The 25,075-nt window shown below is 44.3% G+C and overlaps 1 protein-coding gene across 2 annotated transcripts in view; it reads left to right on the plus strand.

The window, feature by feature from the left end:
- Positions 1 to 3,752: 3,752 nt before the first annotated feature.
- Positions 3,753 to 25,075, plus strand: part of ptch1 (patched 1) — a 45,187-nt gene continuing 23,864 nt past the window's right edge. The window contains exons 1-11 of one of the 2 annotated variants that reach the window (XM_023802931.2): positions 3,753 to 3,950; positions 9,806 to 9,998; positions 19,485 to 19,674; positions 20,208 to 20,277; positions 20,361 to 20,452; positions 21,362 to 21,560; positions 22,008 to 22,129; positions 22,703 to 22,850; positions 23,930 to 24,061; positions 24,309 to 24,464; positions 24,595 to 24,693. In XM_023802931.2, coding sequence (XP_023658699.1) covers positions 3,948 to 3,950; positions 9,806 to 9,998; positions 19,485 to 19,674; positions 20,208 to 20,277; positions 20,361 to 20,452; positions 21,362 to 21,560; positions 22,008 to 22,129; positions 22,703 to 22,850; positions 23,930 to 24,061; positions 24,309 to 24,464; positions 24,595 to 24,693 — 1,404 coding nt within the window. In that variant the 5' untranslated portion in view covers positions 3,753 to 3,947. Of the gene's footprint in view, positions 3,951 to 8,045; positions 8,603 to 9,805; positions 9,999 to 19,484; positions 19,675 to 20,207; positions 20,278 to 20,360; positions 20,453 to 21,361; positions 21,561 to 22,007; positions 22,130 to 22,702; positions 22,851 to 23,929; positions 24,062 to 24,308; positions 24,465 to 24,594; positions 24,694 to 25,075 lie in introns of those variants that run through there. The other variant, XM_023802930.2, reaches the window with a different exon arrangement.

Here is a 25,075-nt window from a genome sequence, read left to right on the forward strand (position 1 = left end):
ATAAATGATAATAGTAATGATTGTTTGCTTGAATGTGTAGCTGTAACACAATAAAACATCATCGTCATACATTTAAAAACGAGATCTAAACTGGTATATAGTTTTGTGTTGTTTCACTTTACCTGATAGCTAACGTGAGCATTTCATTAAGCTTTATAAAGCTCCAAATAACTACACAACATAGTCATGGCTTTGGGCCCCGCAATGGCACACAATGGCATTTGCACCAAGCAGCGTGTTCTGAACTCACTAGGCTGCGCCATAATTTGACTTGTTTTGCAATTCTGAGAATGACAGACTCTGAGGTGACTGGTGCATTAAGATTTTCACACATAAAAATCAAGCGAAAAATTAATGCAATTAATTCAACGATTAAGTGCAATCTTAAGGTATTCAGTGATATTAAGCATATTATAATATATTAACCTTTGAACAAACGCAGTGTATGACTTTCAAGATGGGTGTGCTTTGAACATACGGCCTCCAGTTTTCTGCTGCGCTGTTTAGTACAGTTATGCGAATCGCTGTTAACAAGCTGTGTTAATTGCAGCCAGATTTCCAGACACAAAAGCTTCTTGCATATATTCACATACAAGACAAATGATGAAACTCATATAAACAATTATTTGTGTGACTTAGACAAAAATGGAATTTCTGATTAAAGTAATCATATGGTCAGCACATTTCACCATTTAGAGAATGACTCATATTCTGGATGGGAAGATTAATTCGTTGACAGGTGCCATAACAGTGACATAAAAGAATCTGTAAACCTAGTCAGCATGATCTTTAGACTGATTTCACACATGCCATCAGTGGAGCTGGAAAATGCTTTAGACCAGAAAGAAAGACAGATTTCAGTTTGTTTTAAGCTTCATCCACAGGTACACAATGTAAAAAAAAGCAGCTACTACTGAACTAATCTTGTCCAGGATCTTCAAGGCTTTACAGCATGTGTAGCTGGGCACTGGTAGCCAGCAGGAAACAGGGAGGATAATAAATGAAGCCAAAGCAACACAGCAGCTCAACTTATTTGGGGAAGAGACAGGTGAACGGCGACATCTCAGGGTCCACACAGGTGTCAATGAGAAAAGGCCGGTGACCATGTTAACTAATAGGCAGAAAGTTGTTTTTTTCAGAAAGGTGAATTGTGATTTTCTTTTACACCAAATATCTCAAAGTGAAATGTAGCATATCTGCTGCCTCATGCAATTCAAAAAGAACGATTAATACGAAATCCCTGATTTGTCTAAATAAGTTAGTGCTGCACATATGGCTGCAATAATTAAACAAGCAATAGGGGGAAATGCTTTGCTGCAGTAATGGATTAGGTAGACGGACAAATGGGTTTGCATTGTTGTGAAACTATAAGCAGCAATCAGTGGTCACCACTGGCAACAAAGTTTAAATGAAAAGCTGAAGTTTAGCTTTGAGTGAATTAAGCGGTGTGCTGTACTGAGAAATTTGCAACACCTGCAGCTTAGGTGAAGTAGCAGTACTGGAGAATCTGTAAGTGGAGAAATTTCCACTCACACGCGCACTTACATGCACACTCACACACACACCTACACGCACACTCACACGCACACAATCATACTCAATGATCAATTTAGAGACAACTGTTAGCCTGACTGCATGTCTTTGGACTACAGGAGGAAATCTATGTGACACAGAGAACATGTATATTTCACACACACACACAGAGCAGAGGTGCAGATCAAATCCCTTTCCCAAATTTCCCATCTGTTTCAAAGGATATTCAACTCATTCTTATTTAATGGCCTCTAGCTATTTAATTTCAGAAATACAGCAGAAACACCCAGCCTTGACAAATGACGTGTGACGTGTACCACCAATTATTTAAAATAGAGAGGATAAAAGCGGTCCTATCAGCTTTAAGGCATACTTTTATTTCAGGTTAAACTGGAAACATTATGCTTCCTCATCTTTGGGTCCTACCTGCTCAACAACATAGATTTATTCACAGTCATTTAAGAAAGACAGGTTATCAGATTATTCTGGCATTTCTAACTATGGTGAAAAGTGCAAGTGACTATAGTTAAGGAGATCCTGGCATGATTTATTTTAGGTACTTTAGGCTTTCAAAGTTTAAATCTTTCCTGTAGTGCACTGGAAGCTTAATCTTTTGATTAAGTTAATACTAGAGAAAATGTTGCCTACATTTACAAGGTAAATATGCAAATAAGCAAGATGAGAGAAAATGTCATCTTTGTATCCTTGAAAAAAGACCCCAAAAATCTACCATGACCAAGACTTTGTGAAAGAGTTTTTATGAAGGATGAAAATTGTAGTTTCCTAAATGCTAAATAATTTACAAAGTTATGAAGGAGTTTGTATCTTAACATTTACAGTACTTTATAGACTGAGCTTGATTCCCATAACTCCGACTGCTATGGCTCATCTACAAGGCCCTGGGTCGAAGTCTTAGGTTCAATATTTCTTATCATTCTTTCATATCTGATCTTCCTTACGCACACATTTTTAGGTTTTCTCTCACTTTTTAGACATCTGAGAGTGCACCATTGCATCAAGACTAAGATAAATTAGCATGTGTACAAAATGCAATGCATAATATGTAATACAGTATATTGTGTAAAATTTCTTCTGTAGTCTTACAATGGAATAGACCAGGTTTATGGAATCCTCTATATTACCACTGTTATGTTGTTTTACTTTTAAAGCAAGCCTATTTGTACCCTGCAAGTTTTAAAAGCTACTTTTCTATTGCTGATTTGACAAACTAGTAAACATCTTTTTAATTCAGTTTATGGTCCAATTGAATTTTTCAAATTATTATTTATGCATATTTAGTACACTGACTGGATTAGTCTGATCTGACATTCATTGGGTGACTGGTCTTGGGCATATAATTCTGACAAAATTATGACAGCACAATTACTGTCTGTTGTTTGTAAACACGTGATCACATTTTTCCCCTTTTTTGTTCTATTATAATCGTGAACGGGTAAGGTTCAAAGTTCTATAACGAAAAGTGGGTTGTATTTGAGATACAATAAATGTTTGCAGATTTCATTGTCTGTACCTGAAAGGTCTTACAGTGTTTCCTTATTCCTGCTGTATGTGAAAATGCTGCATTTCTAGGGGTTAAGGGACAAGTCATGGCGTACAGAACCTTACTTTTATAAAAAAGGCTTTATGGAGATGATAATGACAACTGACGTTGCATCTTATTATAGTATAGCGTATTATCAGATCAAGATTATTTTCTCTGTGGCAAAAAAGCACATCAAATTTGGCTGTGGGAACAAACTGATACCTCAGAACATTTGATTATATCGAGAGCCACATATTCACCGAGTTCTCCGTGTCGAATTGTAATTAAACGCTGGCTAAACAGCAGCCATTTCACGAATAACCTTACAAGTATTGTCATCTCGTACACAAGAATGTTATGTATTTCCAGTTGAGACATTCAGATCAGAGTTGCCTCTCGGACACACACTCCGGGAGACGTTGCCTGCAACAACATTAGAACTTTGGGATTTGGGATTTCGCGGACCTTGATCTTTTATATTGAGCTTGCGTGTTTGCTTGCTTTCTTACAGTTACAAGGATAAGTCTCTAGGCTCGCTATACTTGTCCTTTTTTATCCGTTTGTGGGATGGGGGGCGTTTAAGGTTTAGGGCAATCACGTGACACCAAGAGGTCCTGCCTATTGAGATTTGGACCACCCACGTGGACACGAGTGGAGCTGCTTAATAGAAACAGGCATGTAATTGTGGACCGTTCCAACACTTAGCAAAATGCCTGCAACCAGGACGGATTATTCTTTGCCAAGTGCTTTTTCTCATTAAAATAGGGGGGAAAAAATCTTTTTATCTTCATCGCAAAGTGACAACACTCGCTAAGCGGGCGGACACCCTGTAGTTTTAATACCCCAGACGATTTTCCCAAGTTAGCGGAAGATGGTAAGTGGCATGCTAGCTACGAACGGACAAATTATTTGGTATTTCAGGTTGCAATATCTTGGCAAACGCCGCCGCGCCTCGTTGAGAAATTGATATTAACTCCTAAGTGGCAGCTGGTACTACTTGTGTTGCTATTGTGAGTGTAGTAGATGACGACATTGAGGTTTCTTGACGATTACTTGCAGTACACTGTTTTTTTGTACATGTGTAAATATGTGTACATTTTATTCGAATATCAGCGTTGCATTTTCTATGCTATATTAAGACAAGAGTTTCTTGTTATGATCTGTTTGTTTTAAAGGCGTCTTAACAGCGAGACTCTTTGTTTATACGTTTTAAATTAAATGTGCCGTTACGTTTAAATAAAATGTATTTATTCAATGGACATGGCACTGAGTTTACCTCAGTCGTGGAAAGTAACTTACAAGACGGATAATGGAGACAGTGTTTCCTAATCTAATTCAAATAAACCATTCAACATTGAAATGCGCCAGAGTTTGACAACGTTTTCTTTAAAACATTGATGACAACAGTTTGTTAACGTTGAGAATTGTTTTTTAATCATACATCTGAATACAGCCGAAGTGCTCATTGTGGCTGCATTTTTCTCCGAGAACTAAAACTTTTCGTCAGTTTTAGTTGTGGTTTTAGATGCGATCCGTTTTTATATGCGATCGTCTTTTCTGGAGAATGACAAGATACCAACTGGACATTTTGTTAAAGCCATCATTCACATGTGGTGATATATTTGCATGCTACCAAGACTGTACACAATTGCTAAATTTTCGAACTTCTTAAAATGAGTAACACAGAAAAGCAATAGTCGCCTGTCATAATATTCTGTATACAGTAATGCAATACTGAGTTTATTTCGGTGCCGTCGATCTTGTCCCACTCTTCTTCATTATGTCCAGCAAGTCTTGTCACAATGGAAAGGGTATTCCGTCCCATAATGGAACCAAATATAGTTACCTGGTCCCAGAGCACGAATATTATCAACGATCAATGCATTATTTTTCGTAATGCTTTAGCCTGCGCGTCTTACGACTGTTCCGTTTTTATCATTTAATATTTGGGCTTGGTTCTGGGATTTAAAAACGTGTAGATCAAAAGTTCAAACCCACAACGACTTCCGGTTGCTTACTTAAGCACACGAGGGTCTTCACACTCACTCATCTCCCATTAACGCATCTGAAATCACAACAGGTGTCACAGCAAGTGGCTGTCACTGCATGGACCGAAAGTCAGAACCGGTGAGCATTGCGGGCGTTGTGTGTCTTACATCCTGCCGTTAATAGACTTAAACTGCCGGACGAAAATGTTCAGAAAATTATTTAAAATTGCTCCATTATGTAGAGGTCCCCTATCAAAATGAATACAACGGACGCTGAAATCTGTAGTATTCTCTAGTTTGAACATGTTTTGCAAATTGCTGGGAACCTTCCAATTAGTTCCTGCTGCTAGTGGAAGTTCATCTCTGGAATTTCTATGTACAGGCCTTCACTTCATTATAGAAATATACATGATAAATGATAAATGTAATCATTCCCATTGTAAAACACGTGGTGTTTAATCTATAAGACGGCTCTGCGAAATATATTAATTTTATGAAGATAACACGAAACTTCTATTTGAATTGAACAGACCAATACCCGAAATATAACAACACATCCAACACTGAGTGCTGTACTCATTTTGCTGTTCTGAACAAGCTGCAATAGCGTGCCAAATGGTGTTATTCTGTCATTTATGTCTTTGAAGCAAGTGTTCCCCATGTGGTTATCGTGGGAAGAAATGTGCTCGTTGAAAGTAACGCATCATTATGAAATATCAATAACTGAAAAGTAAGCAACGGTAATGGTCACATAGACTGCCTCTAATTTGTTACACACTGGAGTTACATTAATCCTGACTGGTACTGTTGGGTTAGCGGTAAGGCCGACCCACTCCTGGAAGACTTGCACTAAACATAGACTGGTAGTTATCTGTCAACGGGACAGTATTTCACTGGCTTGCTTATCGAAAAAAAAAACTGGTTAACAAAACGTATAGGCGTAATGCTCCATTCACTAGACTGGCAGAATATGCTGGTGGCTGTTTAAAAATTTAACCATAAGTCGTGTTAAGAACTTGATTGAGTGTTTTCCTGGTAACTATACGGTTTCATTACAATTACATCATACGCAATTAATGATAATATGAAAATGAACAATATGTGATGTGCTTTTTAGGATGTTTAAATTACAAATAATGCCCTGTAAAATCTTTTGTATTTTCATTAAGAGCAGATATAGACCTCTCTCTCATATAATCGCTATACTGTTTATGTTATACTAATAAGTCCTTACGACACGCTATTCAAAGCTGAATCCATAACACCTGCAATGTGGAAATTAGTTGACGGATTGATTGGTTACCTTTTTATGTTTGGAAAGGGGGCAGATGTGCAGTCAATAGAACTGATCTTTCTTGTATTCACTAAAGGTAGGCAATATAATATGATCCCACTGTGTTGTAAATTTGGTCACAGAAGTCTGCGCTGTTCAGGGATGACGGCAGCCTGCTGAACGTTGCGCTTTCTAGATGGCGCTCTGATGAAATTTAGCATGGCCTCCAACTACGCGCGACAACTTCAGAACTGATGAGCTCATCACTTGTGGGAAAAACGGGATGTGCCGAAAACAACTGTACGTCTTATTTGTTTTAAATCTGAATTGACTCCAAATTCTAATGCGTAACATGAAACAACAAGAAGAATACTGGTAATAACACTATTGGCGGTGTGTTTACTTGTAATTCGGGACGCAATTAAATAGTAAGTGCCGCGTGAAATTGCAAGAAAAACTAATCTGATGAAAGATGTAGGAAAACTTTGGAAATATAAAAACGTAACAAACCGTTACATTATATACTCACGGATTGTGTGATAACGAGCTACTCACCGTTAGGTTTTGCATTTGACAGAAGTAAATGGCACTGGTTAGTAATGGGGTAGGTCTTTCGGAGCAGATTATTGGGAATCGCTTGGCATTTCTTTCGTATCAGCGCCCAGCGCTGGTAATATGCAAATTCAGGAAACCCAGCGGCTCCATTATGTTTGTCATAACACCAGCAAAATCCTATAAAATGTAGGCGTACAATAGAAAACTTCAATACCAGTTAGCCAACCGAGTGAATGAGTATATTAATAACGAGGCAATTATTTTCCGTCTTTTTAGTCCCATGCGATTTACTGAAAGATTTGGACTAGGTCGGGTTTGTCTGGGCTCAACGCAGGCGTATCTCCGCGTGTATGTACTGAATCGTGGGAAATGAAAATCGCAGCCGTTCTTGAGTTTCGTTTTCCAGAAATGTTTATTTATGTGCAATAAATAAATACAATAAATTATATCGTATAAACAGAACATTAAAGAAATTGTTTTTGTATGCATTCAGTCTTGTCATTATAAACGCATTTTCCTTTAATCTTACGATCCACATTCATCATATATAACATACATTGAAAATAAATATGATGTTGCAATCGGGAAACACACAGCATCCTAAATAAAAACACAGAGCGTGACACGTTCCCTCTTTATCCTCGAAGCTGTTATTACATTGTTGTGAATGAAACCTAGACTAGGACCTCCCTAGACACATTGAAACTTGATGCCAAGTCCTCACAATACATAGAAAGAAGGAAACATTAATTGCCGTTTAGAATTTCCTTGTTGGCCATTTTGAGCGACCTTGCTTGAAATACATCTTGTGATTAAAGAAACACTTTGGTAGCAAAATGTCATGTGTAAAAAAAGAAAGAAAGGAAGAAAGGGGAAACGCACGACTCCAGCCGAGTTGCGCGCAAGAGCACAGAGGGCTGGGCTGCTTTAAGGCTTCCCTGAAGTTCGAGCTGCACACACGAGAGTCCCCTGCTTGGGTGGTCTCTCTACTTTGGTGAGCTGTTGCTAAGCAGCTAATAATAGTCGTGTTTGCTGAGTAATTTTTGCCTTTCTGGGGCCAATCAGATCCAAGGATCCCCAGCCATCTGACAGTTCTGGGGGCGGGATTTCGATTCTCTTAGCTTTACTCCTCCTCCTCTGCCTCCAAATGGAGAGAGCTCTTTTTTCTCAACTATTGAACCTCGGAGCTTGCCGAGTCCCGCGGCCTGAGAAAGACCATATTACACACAGAATGGTTGAACAGCCGAACGATCCAAGTTGCCATTTTGTAAAAGGAGACCGTTTTCCCCACTTTGTTTTATAAAGAAAGCAACACTGAGAAAAAAAGAAACCGTGAATGTGGGAAAGTGAGAAGACCCCCGGATCACGAAATGTTGGAATGGAAGGCGCAGACTCTGACTCGCCGTCCTAAACAGGAGTATGAAGTACTTTGCAGGTCTGCGATCACCAAAAGTGAAACTTTGTTTCTCTGGGACGTCAATAAACGCATTTGGAGGAATATAAGATCGCGGATAGCAAAGCGTGCAGCCCAGTCTCTGAAACATGGCCTCGGCTGTTAATGTCTCTTCCGAGCAGGAAAACAGGGACCCCGATCGGCCGAGGATAACACGGAGGAGAAGGGGGACCTATCGCACAACAACAACGGATCCGGAGTATTTACAGCGTCCCAGTTACTGTGATGCCTCTTTTGCATTGGAACAAATATCAGAGGTGCTTATAGATACAAGCTTGTCTGGCGCGGCAATAAGCATGTGAATGTAGTGAAACTCACGGACTTTTGTCAAGTCGCTAGGTAACGGGATAGTCGCTTATAAGACGTGGAGGGGGCTCAGTGTCCTACGATAGACCTCTGCATCCAGACAGGTCTCCTAAGTAACTATGCTTTATTTCTGCACTTAAAATTACTGATCACTTTGTCTCAGTAGCTGGCAGTTCCAGTAATTGACTGATGCGTGAAGAAAACCCTGTGCCGCTAGTAGTAATAGTTGCCTAGTAGTAAAAGTAGTAGTAGTACTAGTAGTAAACAAGCTTTGATTGCGGTTTTTCATTGGAGAAGTAACTTGTGGTCTGGCCGAAATAATACATTGTAAGTGATAACAGGGTGTTTGTTTTTATTGTGTTTTTCATGAAATTTGTTGTAGTTGTAGTCGTGCCGATCCACACCATCCTAGACTTTTTCGCGATGGTATCTTTATTGGGAGTAGTTTTCCTCCCTCTCTGCTAAAGCTAAAATCCATGTGGCTGCCCTCTTCCGTTCACAAATATTGTCGTAACTCCCTCCGTGATGGCTGCTCCGCTGCCCAAGTCGGATCACACAGCGACTCCTGAGTCTATGGAAATGAATTTGCGGTCTTGCGGCACCGCAGACCACGTGGACCGACGGTCTAATGCCGCTTGTTACTGACCTGCCCCACGCACCGATACTATGTGTCACTTAAACAAAACCGTGATTGCTCTACGTGATACTTTTTATGTGGTCAGAATAAGAAAAGTACTTGAAGTCTACCATTCACGATCGCCCCGTGTGTAGTCAGTTAGCTAACCACCCCCCTCCACGTAGGAGGTCCACGCTCCCTTTGAGGGAAAATAATAATGAAACGTTTCTTTGCTCCACAGGCAGTAACTAATGCACGATGTCCGTAATGATATTATAATTATAATAAGCAAGTAATCGAAGCGCGTGCAATTCCCGAATTAAGTCTCCGATGAAGTGAAACAACATTTATGACATGCGATTTATAAAAGTTGTCACTGTCCCCGATGTAAGCACATATACCGAGTGCCATTAGTTCGATTACACGAAAGGGTGCTGTCAGACGCATTAAAACTATTAAGTAAAATCTTAGACGGATGCTTTTAACGCCTCTTATGAACCTTATTGTAATTTTTGGATTCTATGTTGTTTTGTCGCAGGGGACGGCGACTGGAAGAAAAGCGCCGCTATGGCTGAGAGCGAAGTTTCAAAGACTCTTGTTTAAACTTGGGTGTTACATTCAAAAAAACTGCGGAAAGTTTCTAGTCGTGGGGCTCTTAGTATTTGGAGCTTTCGCTGTTGGCTTAAGGGCAGCTAATCTGGAGACCGACGTGGAGAAACTCTGGGTGGAAGGTAAGAACCCTTATTCATTTTTCTGCCATTTCTTTCAATACTTTTTTTTAAAGAGAATAATCCGAGTGCGGACGGAGGGGGTGGCGCGGGGATATGGCCGGGGGGGTCTGCCAAGCAAGCTGGAGGATTGTTTATTGTATAGCAGTCTGGCAAGGGGCCAGGTCAAACTAGGGAAGAATTTACTGCGCTTCATATTTTAACTCGCTCCGCTGTCAGCGTTTAAAGTAAACGCGAGGGGCAGTGACAGAAAAAGTTCGTATTCTTCTGCTTTTTCAGCATGCATGCTTTTTTATTCTTGAATCTGATATATTTTTTGTTAAAGAAGAATAATCTTAAATCCGCCATTTTGTAAGTGTGTGTGTATGTGTGTGTGTGTGTGCGCGCGTGAGTATGTGTGTGTGCGCGTGAGTGTGTGTGTGTATGTGTGCGCGTGAGTATGTGTGTGTGTGTGCGCGTGAGTGAGTGCGTGTGTGTGTGTATGTGTGTGCGCGCGCGCGCGTGAGTGTGTGTGTGTCTGCCCCCAGCAGTTGAATTCGATCTGCGCAGCCCCAGTGACTGTGTGTGGTCCTGTTTTGGACGGCTTTCAATTTTCCAAAAAAGATTTGTCTCTGGCTAAAGGGAAAAAGTGAAGTACAGACTGAAACGCATGTTTACAAAATAGGCAAATGTAGAGTATCGAACTGGTAAAAACAAAACAATGAAAAAACTTAGTTAAGAAACATTTTTGTGAATTTAAAAACGGTTAAAGAATGGGCGGTTTTTTTTTTGCAGACGGTAATTAAGATTTTTTCCCTCGTATTTAATCCACATTCCAGCAGTTTAAAACATTCAAATAACGAGAACAAAAAGACGGAAAGCTAAAGAGTGCTGAAATAAGTAAGAAACATTAATAAGACTGAGTTTAAAAGAACGATGATGTACATTTCTATTGTATAATAGAGTATTTTCTTATAGTTAATGCTTTCTCTTTTGGGATAGATTTCTGTCCAGCATTAAGCTTTTGGTAATTTACTTTTCAGGCATACTTTTAAAGAGTGGGCTCCCGCCTTTTTTGCACGTCCCCTGTATATTTTAATCATCACTGCTTTGTTTCTGTGGAGAACTACGTCCGTTTATGCTGGAAAGTTGTGGTTGTCCGGTACACACTGCTGGCGGTCTCCGCCTCGGCTGCATTTTTTCATTTTCTCATTTTTTAGTTTTTCCTTGATATCGTCGATGATGATCCTTATTATTATTATTATTATTATTATTATTATTATTTATTATGTGGTTATAGTATATCATTTTTGTCGTTTTTAGCATCAACACAAAAAATAGTTTGTGTTAAAACATCTTTGTAAATTTAATTGGCCTGCGTGTTTCATATAGCCATTTCCCAACAAGTGTCTTAAAATGAATGATGGATTGAACCTCAGATATTATAATGGCACCTTCTTCCTCATTCATCTGCTTCTTTCGGATGCAGACCAATGTTAAATCACAGTATAACCCTGCCTTGTGGGAGAACCTTCTTAGGTGGTTTAATGGTAATTAACATCCTTCCTTATCAGGTCACAATGAAGCTTTTTTGTCAAATTGTTTAAATTCAGATCTTAACTTGTTCATTTTTAATTAATAAAAATATATTTTTTAATGTTTTAAGACCTGGTTTCAACAGAGTCCTAGATAATGAAGCGTTATTGTTTTTGAAAATGTGAGACATGCTGTACGATTCCCACCCCAGCCCAAGAGCTGAAGGATCCACAGAATGTTTTACTGTGCATTTGCTCTGCTCTTTTTCTTAAGTTTTGAAATATGACAACTTCCAGATGCACGGATGGTTCTGCCTGTTTGTTTAGATTACACTCCGCAGATGAGGGATAGATTGGTTCTGCCTGGACACTGTTGCTGTGGGAGATGTTCCCTCATGGAAGTCAGATGAACGTGTTTATGTTGAATTTGGACAGGCCCCTTGGAGGTGACCTCTGCGTGACCCCACGGTGAGGCTTGGCCCACGGAGATGCCTCCCTGCTGATTCAGGGCCCCTGGTCCCAGGGTGGCCAAATTAGTGATTGTTAGTTGTCTTTCACCTGGTAGTGTGTTGTTTTTTTTTTATTTTATTTTTTTTTAACTCAGCTGTTATTTTTATCTTACGGGTTTGATGAAAATGAGTGGGAGTGGGTTGTCTGGGGGGCAGGGGACATAAGGAGTGGCAAAACTCAAGTTTTCCCCCTCACTTAAACAAACAAACAAACAAACAAATATCTTATCGCACAGAGCTTGAACAACCCCTTGCTGGTGATTGTAAAAATTCAAATGAAACTTCCAAGCAGGCAAAAATGGTGTTTAATTCCTTTGGACAAATTGCTGCCTTCAATTGTGATGCAGCCAGATGTCTTTTACTTCTCAGCAGTGAGTGGAATAATAGACTGCAACTTGCAGTTTGTATATCCAAAAGCACCATCGCCTTTGTCTATGTCTAACAGAAGTTATTAACAATGTGGTGGTGGGGGGGTGCATTGAAATGGTGCTCATTTTTAACAAAGGTGGAGCATAATTTAAGTATCATTCCAGTTTGTTAACTTGTATAACTGAAAGAAGACAGCAAACACCATATATAGAAAAAAGCAATTACACCATATATAGAAACCACATAATGTGTGTGTATGTATATATTTATGTTTATGTGTGTGTGTGTAATGTGTGTTGCTTTATGACAAACAGCCTTTTCTTTTTTCTGTTGTTATATAAATAGTATAGGCCTAGTTAATGTGCTGATAGTGTGATGTCTGAACAATTGAATCACAGGACTCATCTACTTACATAATTGTCAGGCATCCTGGTCTCATAGTTGCATGTGTTACATGAATTGCAATCTCCCTTTAGGGTAATGGTTAGCTTCGGGTTAGCATATGACCGCGGGGGTGCTTATTGCAGGGAGTGCAGGGCACAAGAGAGCCCAGCATCCTGGGCACAGTGCCAGTCCGTCAGTCAGTCTGCCTTTTTTCTTCTTGCATTGTCTTATGTTGTTGTGTGGTTGCGCCATGCGGGTATGTTGGTGACCAGTCGTGATGTACTTGTTGGTGTAAGTAATAAGAGTTGCTGATTTTTATAGCGCATTACAGCGAATGTTCCCAGCAGTGGCGTCTGCCTGGGTAGATGCCCTGTCCCAGAGTATAACGCGACCCACGGGACCTTAGGTGCCTGTGGCTTGCAGCTTGTGGTTTCAAGAACATGGCTGAACCACCAGTGTGCTTCAGAAGATACTGCATTGTGAGCTCTTCTCCTGGACTGAATATGTAGATAACATGCCACATTTACCATCAGTCGGACTAGTTCTCTGCAATTGTTCTGATGAAATCACCAGCTTATGGGAACGCTGGCCCATAGCGTGCTGCTGGACTTGTCTCCTGAGCTTCTATTCATCCTGTTAAAATCTCACCTGGTACCATTTTTGCCTCTTGTAGATGAAAGGCTTCCAGAACAGGTCTGGAACTAACCAAACGGATTTGAAGTTTCATGCTTTTGCTGATTTAAAAATATATATTATTGACTTGATTCCACTAGATGGCAGTGTGTTTTTTAATGCTTTTTGTAGCATTTAAAGTAAAATTTTTACGTAGAAGTAGCATATTTTTGTCACAAGTGAAATTTTAAGTCCACTCAGTTTCATCACTGTCACATTCTCAGTGAGCTTTCACTATAGCCATTTCCTCTCATTGTTAGATTTTAGAAAGAGAGGGGCAAATTGATAAATGGATCTGGTTGAACATAGATATTGAGTTACTAGCGTTAATACTAGCCGATGTGAGAGTTCATTCTGTCACCACGCACTCTGGAGGCCCTCGTTAGGGTTTCCGTGCATGCTTGACATGAATGGTGACGCTCTATTTGTGTGGGGGTGTCTGCTTCAAGTGGAGGAGATCCCATTCAGCGGGGACTGTCCGGAGATGTCTCTGAGCATGTGTTTACACTGCGCATACCTCGGCTTGTGTTGAGGATGTGTTATTTGGAAAAGGTCGAACACGTGGGATGACAGATGCGCTCCTTTGCCACCTCTGCAGCGAGCACCTCCTCCCAGTCTTTTTACTGCCCCCCCCCGGCAGCCTTTCTAGAAGGAAAAAGGGCAGCTGTGCTATGCTGCGAGGAGCCGTCGTGTCAAAGGCACACCGTTCTCAGTGGTTGGCTCTTCTTGTGCCCCTCCCATGTTCTCCTGCGGGGTACTGTCCAATCAGATCATGGAGGTTCCCTCAGGCCACGCCCCCTTGCCTTACTGAGGCGCTCTGTGAGTCACAGGCTGTTGGTGGTGGTGTCCTGGTGTTCCAAGCCCCTGTGGCCTCCCGCCCACGTGGTCTGGCCTGCTGTCTGCGAGGATCTCAGGGGAGCTACCAACGAAAGGCTCCTTCGCGTTGAGTACATGGGGGGGGGGGGGGGGCTCTAAAACTTAATTTTTTATTTTTTTTTCATAAGTATGATTTAAAAAAATAGTTTTCCTTGGGCGGGGGGGTGGGGATAGGGTCTTTCTCAGGGTGTAGAGCGTTGACCACCCACCCATGTTATGAGTCCTGCGGCCTGTTTACCTGTAGCACAGGATCATTCCTGGGTTTACCTCTGCAAACACCCCCCCCCCCCCCATTTCTATTTAATGGCAGCTACAGTTTCAGAAGCCATAATCTGAAATCTGAGTTTTTATTATGTTTGTTTTCACACCAATTGATTTATCATCTCACTCGACGGCCAAGAGTTTGGGCATGAACACAGCCGTAACTCCCCCCCCTCCTCCCCCTTCCCCATAAACACCCACATACCACTTTTTTATTTATTTATTTTTTTTGTTCCTGGCCAAACCAAGTTGACTTGAATAGGTTTTTTTTTTGGTGGGGGGTAGGGGACCTGAATGAAGCCAGCAACGTGGAAAAATGTGGCCATTCAGGCCTTGCTGAATGTACATCTCTGCCTCACAGAAAGCGGCATTAGCAGGCAGTGGACTGCTAAATACGGCCATTTTTTCGGCGTGGCGAGTTAGACAGGTGATTAGCATAATTAGGGGAGCGCGGCCATACATATGGAAATAGGGACGGCGTCAATAGCAGCTGTGGTGTAAAATGTCTGTCAGGGGTCTACAGGGCTGGCCGAGTGTATTGTGTTACAGCTGTGGGTCAAAGCCTCTTCTCTGCCGCACCCACCTCCAACTGCCCCCCCCCCCCCAGTCCTCCACCACTACCCAACCCTCTGCCTTTCTCCCAGCTCCTGAAAGCCCGAAACAGAAGAAAAAGAGAGAAATATAACAGATAACCGCCCTGACGGGTCGGGTCTAAGAATGGTCACCGTGTGTAGTCCCATGTGTAAATGTCTGTGTGTGTCTGTGAGCATGAGATGGAGGGTTTTATTTATATTTTATATTATTATATTATGTATATATATGTATATATATATATATTTGTGTGTATATATATATGTGTAGATGTGTGTGTGTGTGTGTGTGTGTGTGTGTGTGTATGATATATAATAAATATTAATAAAAATTCATATCAAGTAACTGGTGTGCTACCTGACTGGCTGTTTAAAGCCCTCAACTGTAAGCCCTGACAGCTGACACAAAACGGAGATGCTGGTTTGTTTGTCATTTCAACGCTGCATTCCGGCGGTCCGCTGGTGACACACCGGGTGTGCCGCGGCAGGCATGGGGGAGCCGGGGGGGATGCCACCGTGCCGCGGGTCTGACCCTTATGGTGGGACTTCCGTGGGGCAGCAGGGGGTCCCCCTGAATCGCAGCCTAATCCAGCTAATACTGAGGGCGTCACAATCACGAAAAGCGGCCCCCGGTGATGTGCGCTTCCCTGCGTCGAGCCTGAAGCCCCCCCCCCCCCCCCCTTGCACCTCCTGGGCTCAAACGGCCCTCTCGTTCCCAACGCCCGGTCTTCTCGAAGTCCTCAGTACTTTCCCTCTAATTCCCTGCACCTGCCTGACCAAACAATGAGGACTTTGGGTTTATTCCCTGTGACTAGTCTGGCCCCCCAGCAATGACCCCTTACCCCCTATTCCACAAGCCTCTTTCCTCCAAAAATGTAATAATAAAAAAAATACGAAATCCTTAATGGTCTGGCCTGTGCTGTTCAGTCCAGGTGAAATGCTTCAGATCTCTGTGTAGGTCCCGGTAATCCCTAAAGAGTGCCGATGTTTTAGGTGGCTTTGTCTGTGCCTGATATTTTCATCCTGTTCCCCATAAAACGTGAGTGCAAATGCGTGCACGTCACACTGAATTAGAGGAGAGTCTGTGCGTGAGTGTGGTGATTTTTGTAGGTGAGGGATTTTTTTTCTTGAAGGGGAGAGTGTGTGTTTTGAAGGATGCACACATGTGAGTGGGGACTGGGGGAGGGGGGAGTGGAGGGTATCGAGGGGGCTGGGACAGGCCTTTGTGTGGTTGCCCATGCATCCTCGAGGGGCAGAGCCAATCAAAAGGCACTTTGCCCTTCAATGGTGGGAATAGCTCCCAGGGCTGGAAGGGGGGAGGGAGCGGGGGTGGATGATGTCAGAAAAAAGGGGGTCCAGGGGTTAATGTTATGCAACAGTCCCTAATGCCCCCAAAGGAGGCTGGAACATGGCCAGCCGTGGCCTGCAGATTAAGCACCGTCCCTACAGTTACATGGCCGTGATGCTTTTCTTTCTTTCTTTTTTTTTTTGGTAACTTCCCGCCATTTAAGGAAACAAAGAGGAGACCCTTTGTGGTGTTTTTATTTTGACTGTGGCTGCTGTTGTTTCTCTGCCTCTGCGAGAGCCGCTTAGTAAGTGGTCTTGCAGCGCAGTGCCTGGAGTGCAGAGTCTTAGCTGCGACACGGACTTATCAGTGTCTGATCCCCCTTCGCTGCCGGAGCCGCTTGGCTTTCACTGCTTCTTGGCAGGTGCTTCATGCATTTTCCAACTGAGGCACTAAACGGAGAAAGTTGTTCTGCTTTGTGTTTGGTCAGCACTGCACTCCCCCCCCCCCCCTCTTCATCCTATGCTCATACAAGTTGCGCTAGTTTCGGCAAATAAAAGCTCGTCTGCTCTTGAGCTATGGTCCTAGATCCCTCTTCAGCCAAAGCAGTCCGACATCATTGTCTTTGGCCCTAATTACCCCGTTTCTTTGTGTTGTCTGTTACCTGTGGTCTACAGTGGGTCATTGCATGTTTCTTATTCTATTGCAGTTTTAAATCCATAGATTACTTAACATGCGTGACCTATTTAGGATGTTAAATGGCTGGTTTCCAATCCCTCACAAAAAAAGATGCAGGAGGCAGGATCTGGTTCACTTAAAGCTCCTATTAATGATGGATATTATAAACATAATCTAAAACTAAATCAAATGGAAATGCCCTTTGGTTCCAGAAAAAAAAAAAAAAACATTTCCCTTGCGTGATAACTCATATAGACATGCTTTTAACCATTTTTTCCTCTCCTGGGACTTCCTGGGTGGTCCTTCCCAACAGTGGTGCTTGGTCATTTTTGTCCATAATAAGATTAAAGTAAACAGGCAGTATGTAACGAATGACACACCACTACAGAACTGGATTAAAGCTTATAAAATGCAGCCCGATTTCCCCCACAGAGTTGCTGCTCGCTGAGTTGCCGAATAGCGAGGGGAAGACTCTAGGCCTTCAAAGCTTACCCTTGTGGTGTAGTTTATTTTATATACATTTTATTTATTTTTTTGCACGGAATGAACAGTGCCAGATTGACCAGATCCCTGATTAGTTCATGGTACCGAGCAGGCGCAAAAACATTCACTGGAAAACCAACGTTACCGCAAGGCGAAAAAGGAATTTTGTTTTTCGGAAAACATTTGGTTTGGTGAAATGCAAGTCTCGCCTGCTTCTCTATGCGATGGAACCTGTCGACAGAACTGAATATCAGTGCCGAGGAAATGTTCATGTTAAATGGCTGTTAAGAAAATTCTGACAAATGGATCGTTAAAGGAAGGAATTGGAACGCTGGTCAATTTTTACATCAGCAGTAATGCTTGAGTTTTAGAAGGTGGTGTGGTGTCCTGAAATGAAAATCAACTGTAGGCACACAAGCACAGACTCCATTACTGGAATCTCTGCATAGATTCAGTTCAATCTGATGAAATTTATCGTCATTGTAAATGGGGGGAAAAAATGTAGAAAAAAATCATTTCCAGTGATACACCAAGCGTCATGGTGCCTTAATAGCCGCTGTGTCTTTCTGAAAGGAGGATTTAACATCGTTAAATGGTCATTGTATAATTTATTGCTAATGTTTTGAAATGAGTGGTCCAACATATTGTTTAATGTAATCGTCTGCCAAAAACTGTACGAAATACTGTACTGCAAATGTCGTGCTGTCAGATTGTGCTAATGGAGAAATGGGACGGGAATGAGTTGACCCTTAATCTGGGACAGACTGTGTTTCTGTGGAAACGGCAGGTAGAGGGGTGCAAGGGAATCAACAGCTCCGAGAAGCGGCCTTGGACACTTTTCAGCGGGGCATGAATGGCGCCCATTGTTGCCCTGGGACACAGTGGGTTTGAACAGGCCGACGCTGTGGGCACCGCTAGCTGGCCTTGGCTGGGGCTAGGCCGGGGGGGGGGGGGTTAGAGTGGTTAGAGTCCTGCGGGAAAGGAATGGAACACCGTGATCGGGGGTGGTGGTTGGCGGGGGGGGGGGGGGGGTGAATGCAGACCACCCAGGGTAGACTTGACGGGGGATGAAAGGATAGGGAATCTCTATCTACAGGCTCATCAATCACTGAGCCTTCAATTAAAAAGCAGAGGCTCTGGCTTCTGCCTGCACAGGTACCCTGGGAAGGTGGTGGGCCTCCTGTTTAGTGGTGGTTTTGGCAGAAGGTCGCCCGTTTATTGGCGGCTAGCATTTGTGGCTTGGAGAGGTTTGTTAAATTTCAGGTTAAAAGAGGAATTGTTGTTATCTGATCATATGAGTCCTTGTGGCTGGCATGTGAAATATAAGCGCATGGGTCTCACTATGTCTCGGAATATTCTGTCCAGTATCAATAGCTTTTTATGTAGTGTGTAAATTGAATGTGATTTAAGTTTAATAGTTCAAAACCCTAATTGCTGAAAAGAGCTGAGCTACATGTGAAGTTTGAGGGCCAGGACAAGCTCAGAAACAGCTCAACAGGCACTTGGCGAGACGCTTCTGGCAGTTTCATTTAGAGCACCGCTCATTAGCTCTCCGACACGTGAGATAACACCGAGAAGGGCCTGACCATCTATCTGCTGCGTCCGAGTGGCGGCGGCAGCGTGAATGGTGGCGAAGCAGTCTTGGTGATGTGACCGTCTAGTTTCCATGGTAGTTGGGTAACTCCAGTCACATTGTTATCAGTTAACGGGAGCGTTGGGCAGGCGGTGAAGCCGCTGGCGAATACATGTGCGGAGGCTGGAGCTTCCTGCCATTCTTTTTTGGCTCTTGGGTTCAGCCGGTGGGGAGATTTGGGGCTGAAATTGAAGTGATGTTAAATTTTAATGGCATTTGCAATTTGTCCCCCCAGTGGGGGGCAGGGTGAATCAGGAACTGAAGTACACGAGGCAGAAGATGGGTGAGGAGGCCATGTTCAACCCCCAGCTGATGATCCAGACTCCACGGGAGGAAGGCACTAATGTTCTGACCGTGGAAGCTATGCGACAGCACCTGGACTCTGCCATCAGGGCCAGCAGAGTGCACGTTTACATGTATAACAGGTAAGGCGCCGCTAGTGCTCTACCATCAGGGCCGGCAGAGTGCGCGTTTACATGTATGACAGGTAACACACCGCTAGCGCTGTCCCATCAGGGCCGGCAGAGTGCGCGTTTACATGTATGACAGGTAACGCACCGCTAGCGCTCTACCATCAGGGCCCGCAGAGTGCAGGTTTACATGTATGATAGGTAAGGCACCGCTAGCGCTGTCCCATCAGGGCCGGCAGAGTGCAGGTTTACATGTATGACAGGTAACACACCGCTAGCGCTCTACCATCAGGGCCCGCAGAGTGCAGGTTTACATGTATGATAGGTAAGGCACCGCTAGCGCTGTCCCATCAGGGCCGGCAGAGTGCAGGTTTACATGTATGACAGGTAACGCACCGCTAGCGCTCTACCATCAGGGCCCGCAGAGTGCAGGTTTACATGTATGATAGGTAAGGCACCGCTAGCGCTGTCCCATCAGGGCCGGCAGAGTGCGCGTTTACATGTATGATGGCATGTTGCGTCACAAAATTTCACTTTTCTGCTTCCAGACAATGGAAATTGGAAGATCTGTGCTACAAATCAGGAGAACTTATTACTGAAGCAAATTTTATGGATCAGGTAAGAAACAGGAATTCTGTGTTTAATCTCTAAAGCAATGCATGAAAATGGTTTTTTAAATTATTTTCTTCCTGCCTCTTTAGATCATAGAAAAATTATATCCCTGTCTAATTATCACACCGTTGGATTGCTTCTGGGAAGGTGCCAAGCTACAATCAGGAACAGTCTACCTCCCGTAAGTAGTGTTGTCATTTAAAGGTCCTTGAAAAGTTTGTCATGCTTGAGAAATGGCTGCCTGCTTCCGCTTTTCATTGGATGCACTTTCCTCACTGCTTGGGCTGCAGAAACGTGCCATTGACGTTACCAGCGGTACTCGCTTTGTTCCCATGATGCTTCTGCGCTTTTTACTGACTGGTCCCTGCTGCCAGTTTTGTGGAATTTGCTTTGTAGTTTACAGCTGCTTTTCAGCATGGCGCCTTGATGTCATTCAGACATGCTTGTTTGTGTTAAGCCCTCCTCCCTGGACTTCATCCCAATGCTAATGTGGGGAATCTCACATAGCACAGAGCATCCCAGTCCCAGACTGTGTATTTGGATATTGGTGCCCCCTGAGTGGGAGCCTGAGGATAATGACCAGAGTCTGCTTAAGCACATTGTGTCAATGGGAGCATGGAGAGAGGTTTCCGGAAGCCTCTACGGTGCAGCGCCTTTTGCGGGGGGGGGCGGCACAGCCAAGGGACAAGGGGGACATTGAAATAAAACAGGAGGAAGTTAAGAATGAGGTGGGGAAGGTGGTGAAATCTGTAGAGAGTACCAAAATGTCTTTAGTGGAAACAATGGTCAGTTATTTTCATTGATGTCATTTTGCTAAACAGTTATTATGACCCCACTTGCAATATTGAATAATTATAATTACATTTTGTTCAGTGACTTTTCCATAAAAATGTTGAAAAGCATGTACCTTAAATATTGTGCTAGCAGACTGTACTCTACTGATGACTGGGATGTAATGTTTGGCTGGATAAATCTGAACTTGATTTGACTTGGACTGTGTTTCATTAACCCACTTGTCTCTGTAGCTTTGGAATGAAAAGAGCTTGCTCTTGTGCTCAGACAGACGTTTCTGCGTGTGTTCCCTCCTCAGTGGCAAGCCTCCAATGCAGTGGACGAACTTTGACCCCATGGCGTTCCTGGAGGAGCTGAGGGTGGTAAACTATTCGGTGGACAGCTGGGAGGAGATGCTGGTGAAGGCAGATGTTCGTCGCGGCTATATGGACCGGCCATGCTTGAACCCCGAGGACCCGGACTGTCCGTCCACGGCGCCCAACAAGAACATCATGTGGGTGAGTATGCTGTCTGAGACCCAAAGTGGTGTTTCTGCGCCAATGGGGAGGCTATTCCAGGATGGCTGTTCATGTGATACCTTGGATTTAATTTTGGCTGTCTTTTGAGCCTGTGTCTATCATCACCTGGTGTATGCTGGTATGAATAATTTAATGAATAGGCAACTTTGCAATTGCCTACAATAATCAGTTGACTTTTTTTGACATTGAGAACCTGTTGCTATATTGATTTGGGTCCCTGCCTCAGACATTAAGGCTTATTAAGCCATGACTTTGAAAGGGTTTCATTTTATTTTTGGACTCCTTTGTTTTGATTGTTATGGAACCTTATTAATTAGCTGAGTGCTGCAGATCTTCACTTTGGAAATGATGCATTTTTTTAAACTAAGTTCCTGAAGAACCTTATCAGACTCCCCCCATGTCCCTCATACCCTTCTTGTTTCCTAGCCTCAAAACATCGCCCATGTTCTCAGCGGTGGCTGTCATGGTCTCTCTAGGAAGTATATGCACTGGCAAGAGGAGCTTATCGTAGGCGGGGTGACCAAGAATGACAGCGGGAAGCTTCTGAGGTGAGGGCTGGCGGATGAGCAGACGTGGGAGCCCCACAGCACCCCCGCCGTCGCCGTTTATGGCCGCGCAAGTGCGTTTCGCGGGCGTGCGCGTCTGTAGGGCTTCCAGCAGCTACATTAGCGCATTCCTGAGCGGCATCTTGGCCCCATGACGTGGCCTCAGCCAGGACTGCATGGCAGCCACTTTCAAAAAAAAAAAAAAAAGTCAAAACAAACAAGACACTTGGCGTTTAAGGTAGAGTCACCGAGTGGTGGTGGGGAACGTAGTGAGATGCATGATTATTGGATGATCCTCCAGAAAGAAAATTTGAGCTTTTTCCTCAACCCCATGATGCATGTAAGATCTGCCCTCTTTCCAAACTCCTGTTCTCAGGCATAAGCTCATTTTATGCTTGTTACCATTATTTGAGCTTTGTCATTACTGCCATCGAGGATGAGGGATGTTGTCGGCCGTAGCTTCCTGCCCATTGGGTTTCTGCATGTCCCTTTTGTTGACTAATCACCTCTGTTGCTGGGTGCTCTACCGTCATTTTGAAACGTAATGGTATCTTTCCTGCCCCCGGGCTGGTCTAGTGCTCAGGCCCTACAGACCATGTTCCAGCTGATGACCCCCAAGCAGATGTATGACCATCTGAAGGGCTACGACGTGATCTCCCACATCAACTGGAATGAGGACAAGGCTGCCGCCATCCTGGAGGCCTGGCAGAGGAAGTACTCGGAGGTGCGTCTGCTGGCCCCATCCTCCCTATCAGAGTTACTCTTCCGTAATGAAACCTCAGCTGCCATTTTCTACTGTCCGCCTTGTGTGTTTGCGCTTCTGAGAGGTTTTACTGAAACATGGTCTGAGATCAGTTACCCAGAGGTGGCCACGCCCTCCGTGTCTGCTGCCATCGCGGCTGAGGAACGGTTTTGAAAGTGGGGATCGGATGGGGAGGGGATGAAACGGATCCCCTTCCATCTGTGCAAGAGAGTATAGGCCCGAAGTCTGGGGCCCACCCACCTCCTCACATGTGTCGTGTGGGTCCAGGCCGAGCCCCAAACCAGAGTGATGGCTGAAATCGCCGGCGTTGCCGCGGAGCCCAGCCGTCTGGAATGCATTAGACGGCTGGCGGATCGCTCTCCCAGCTGCGGTCCCATTGGTGGTTGTCTATGTGACATCATCTGGTCTATGTTTTCCAGGGGACGACCTTTGCTTGCTGCGGCAAGAACTCTCGTGTACTGGGAGTTCGGGGTTGATTTCTTGGGGGGGGGGGGGTGTAATGCCCTCCTGGGGGGGGACAAGGCTTGGGGTGTCAATATAGGAAGAGCAAAGTGAGAGAGAACCTTCCCAGCATTAAAAAAATAAAATGTGATCCCTGTAAACACGAGAAGATTGGCAGCGTTTTACAAACCTTGCTGCTACACAGGCTTTATTTATTTATTACTTCATCTTTCTCAACTCAAACTCCATGCTCCCCAGCCAGCTCCCCCACGAAGTGGCCGGACACAGCTGCTTGCGTCTCGCGGGCGGTGTGGGGCCCTGGCTGAATCCGCGGTAGCGTCCAGGCAGTCGGCAGCCTGACCAGCGCCCTTCATTTTCGCGGCCGTACATCACTGTTTGCTTTGGAATCCGGGAGGAACCAATCCTGCTCTCCCAAGATTTAAACCGTTAAATCAGAGCTGTTTTTAACTTGCTGTTTGTTGCTTGCTTGTGAACCTAACTTCATCCTGAGGTGGACTTTTATGCAAGTTTTATGATGTTACAAGGCTTTTTGCCCATCTGAAATAAGGTCTTGTGCACGTTTTTCATCCTTTCTGTAGGCCGTCCAGCAGAGCGTGCCAGTCAACTCTTCTCAGAAGGTGCTCTCCTTCACGACTACTACGTTGGAGGACATCCTGAAGTCCTTCTCTGACGTCAGTGTTATCCGGGTGGCCAGCGGTTACCTGCTCATGGTACGTTGGTGCTTTCCCCGGTCCACAGTCAGCAGGCCGTGCGTGTTGATGGTGCATTAAGTGGAAAGTGTGCATGCTTGGATCTTGCTAATTGGGACAGAAAGGCCCTTGCACTGTCACCCTTTAGGGGGGAAGGTGTTTGTGTGAAGCCTAAGGATGCTGCTGAGTCTGCAGAGTAGGCTTGTGTCCCTCTGTATGTGCCCGGTCTCCTGTTTATTCTCCCTGTCCCTCCCCACCTGACCTGCAGCTTGCCTACGCCTGCCTGACCATGCTCCGCTGGGACTGCGCCAAGTCGCAGGGGGCCGTGGGCCTGGCAGGGGTCCTGCTGGTGGCGTTGTCCGTCGCCGCAGGGCTGGGCCTCTGCTCCCTCATCGGCATCTCCTTCAATGCCGCCACAACTCAGGTATAACCAGCTGCTTAGTTGCCCCGCCGCAATGGCTATGGGCTTTCGATCGGCACTAACATATTTCTGTGACGATGATGATGATGAAGATACTGTATATTTAGGCATTTTTTTCTGTTCCTGATTTGAGGTTTTGCCATTCCTCGCCCTGGGAGTTGGTGTCGACGACATCTTCCTCTTGGCTCACGCCTTTAGCGAAACGGGTCAGAACAACAGGATCCCATTCGAGGTGAGGGCAGGATCTCTCAATCTCCAGACGCCGCCTCCCCCAAGCACCCCTCAGAGAAAGGCTTTCCGAACCGATTGCGCAGATAAAGACCCGTGCGTGGCCTGAAAGCAGACACGCGATGCGTAGCGCTCCGCGGCCTCGCGGATGGGGGCCAGGCGGCCCGGACGGGCTGACACCGCTGCCGCTGCTGTTGTTGTTTTAATTTCCTGAGACTCGTCAGCGGAGCGTGAGATCGTGTCGGGCGGCTTCTCTAAACGCAACCAGCTAGGCACTCTTATCTTATCTGGGGGTGAGGAAATCTCATTCATGGGGAGGAATGCACAGGAGCTTGTCTGTGCGTGTGAAAGACCCCTAAAGCCCACGTTGCAGGCGGGCCAACAAA

Source organism: Paramormyrops kingsleyae, chromosome 2 (assembly GCF_048594095.1).
Source record: "Paramormyrops kingsleyae isolate MSU_618 chromosome 2, PKINGS_0.4, whole genome shotgun sequence".
NCBI classification, from domain to species: Eukaryota; Metazoa; Chordata; class Actinopteri; order Osteoglossiformes; family Mormyridae; genus Paramormyrops; species Paramormyrops kingsleyae.